At 48.9% G+C, this 1,139-nt stretch overlaps 1 protein-coding gene across 1 annotated transcript; it reads right to left on the minus strand.

The window, feature by feature from the left end:
- Positions 1-899: 899 nt before the first annotated feature.
- On the minus strand, positions 900-1,096 carry ACA1_194720 (uncharacterized protein; the record flags this gene model as incomplete). Its single annotated transcript, XM_004342871.1, is given in 2 exon segments — positions 900-1,062; positions 1,077-1,096. 2 exon segments carry the CDS (start codon positions 1,094-1,096, stop codon positions 900-902), a joined length of 183 nt encoding a protein of 60 aa, XP_004342920.1.
- Between the last annotated feature and the right edge of the window lie 43 nt (positions 1,097-1,139).

The following is a 1,139-nucleotide window of genomic DNA, read 5'->3' on the forward strand; positions in this document are numbered from 1 at the left end:
GATACAGTGGAGCCATTGCCAAGTACACCAGAAGGCTGACTCCCTGCTGATCTTTGCTGAGGTGGAGCCCTGGTTCAATCTCATTGGAAAAGTTGGTCATGTGTGTTAGAGACATAATGAAAAAATGGTTGGTGTATTTCAGATCTGACGCTGCACTCTCTTACTTGCGCACAATCTCTTGGTGAAGGAACATTGAGCAATTCACTGTCCCACTGGTGCCTTGGTTGTCCCTGGAGTGCATTCAGTAGATCCTGCTTGGTCATGATCTTGCTGATCTTCACTGCAAGCAGTGGGCAAATTGTTGTGCACTTTCTCCTGTGTCAACTTCCTGTATTGGTTGATGAGGCTGCATGGTTTGTAGTATGAGTAGCATGTGAACCCTTTGTACTTTAGGGCCTTCCAAAACTTGCACATGACCACCCAGCAGCTCTGTGGTTTATCCTCAAAGCTGTAGTCCACACAATACCCAATGATCTTTGCATCATCCAGGTTGTCCAGGATTCACCAGTATCTCTCTGTGTTCTTCACTTTCACCAATGTGACTTTGGCATTTTCAATTTCATAGTCCCACATGTCTTCCACCTGGTGTTGAAGTAAAACTGCTGGGTGGTGTGGTGTGTATTTGAATGCATTGCACACAGTATGGAGACCATATGTGTCAACTTTATTGGCGCGCCTGGTGTTGGCAAGACCATGATTGCTGCCTGTGTCTTTTTGAGGTCTCACTGCGCAGAGAGGTGGAGTACATTGTGACCAACAGCACACTAGCCCATGGGCTCTACTACAACCTCAAGAATCCAGACAACACATCCAATCGCACTCACTCCATGTTGAATAAATATAGTTACAATGTGCCATACATCTGTGTCCATCCCTGCACTTCTCTGTTGTGTTAGAGTTTAGAGAACGGTGTTGGGCGCGGGGGCGGGTGCGGCCGGGGCCTTGGGGCTGATGATGAGGAGGATGACCACAAGCAACACGCCCAACAGAAGGGTGAGCAAGATGAGCCCGCCAACAACACCACCAACGATGCCTCCGATCTCGCCATCGCTCAGTCCTCCGCTGCCGGTGGACACAGGAGCTGCTCAGCCACCATTATAAACCAGAGGATGAATGTCGTGTGAGTGTTTGGTCATGCG

This window comes from Acanthamoeba castellanii (genome assembly GCF_000313135.1).
Source record: "Acanthamoeba castellanii str. Neff unplaced genomic scaffold scf7180000084751, whole genome shotgun sequence".
In the NCBI taxonomy this organism is placed as follows: Eukaryota; Discosea; order Longamoebia; family Acanthamoebidae; genus Acanthamoeba; species Acanthamoeba castellanii.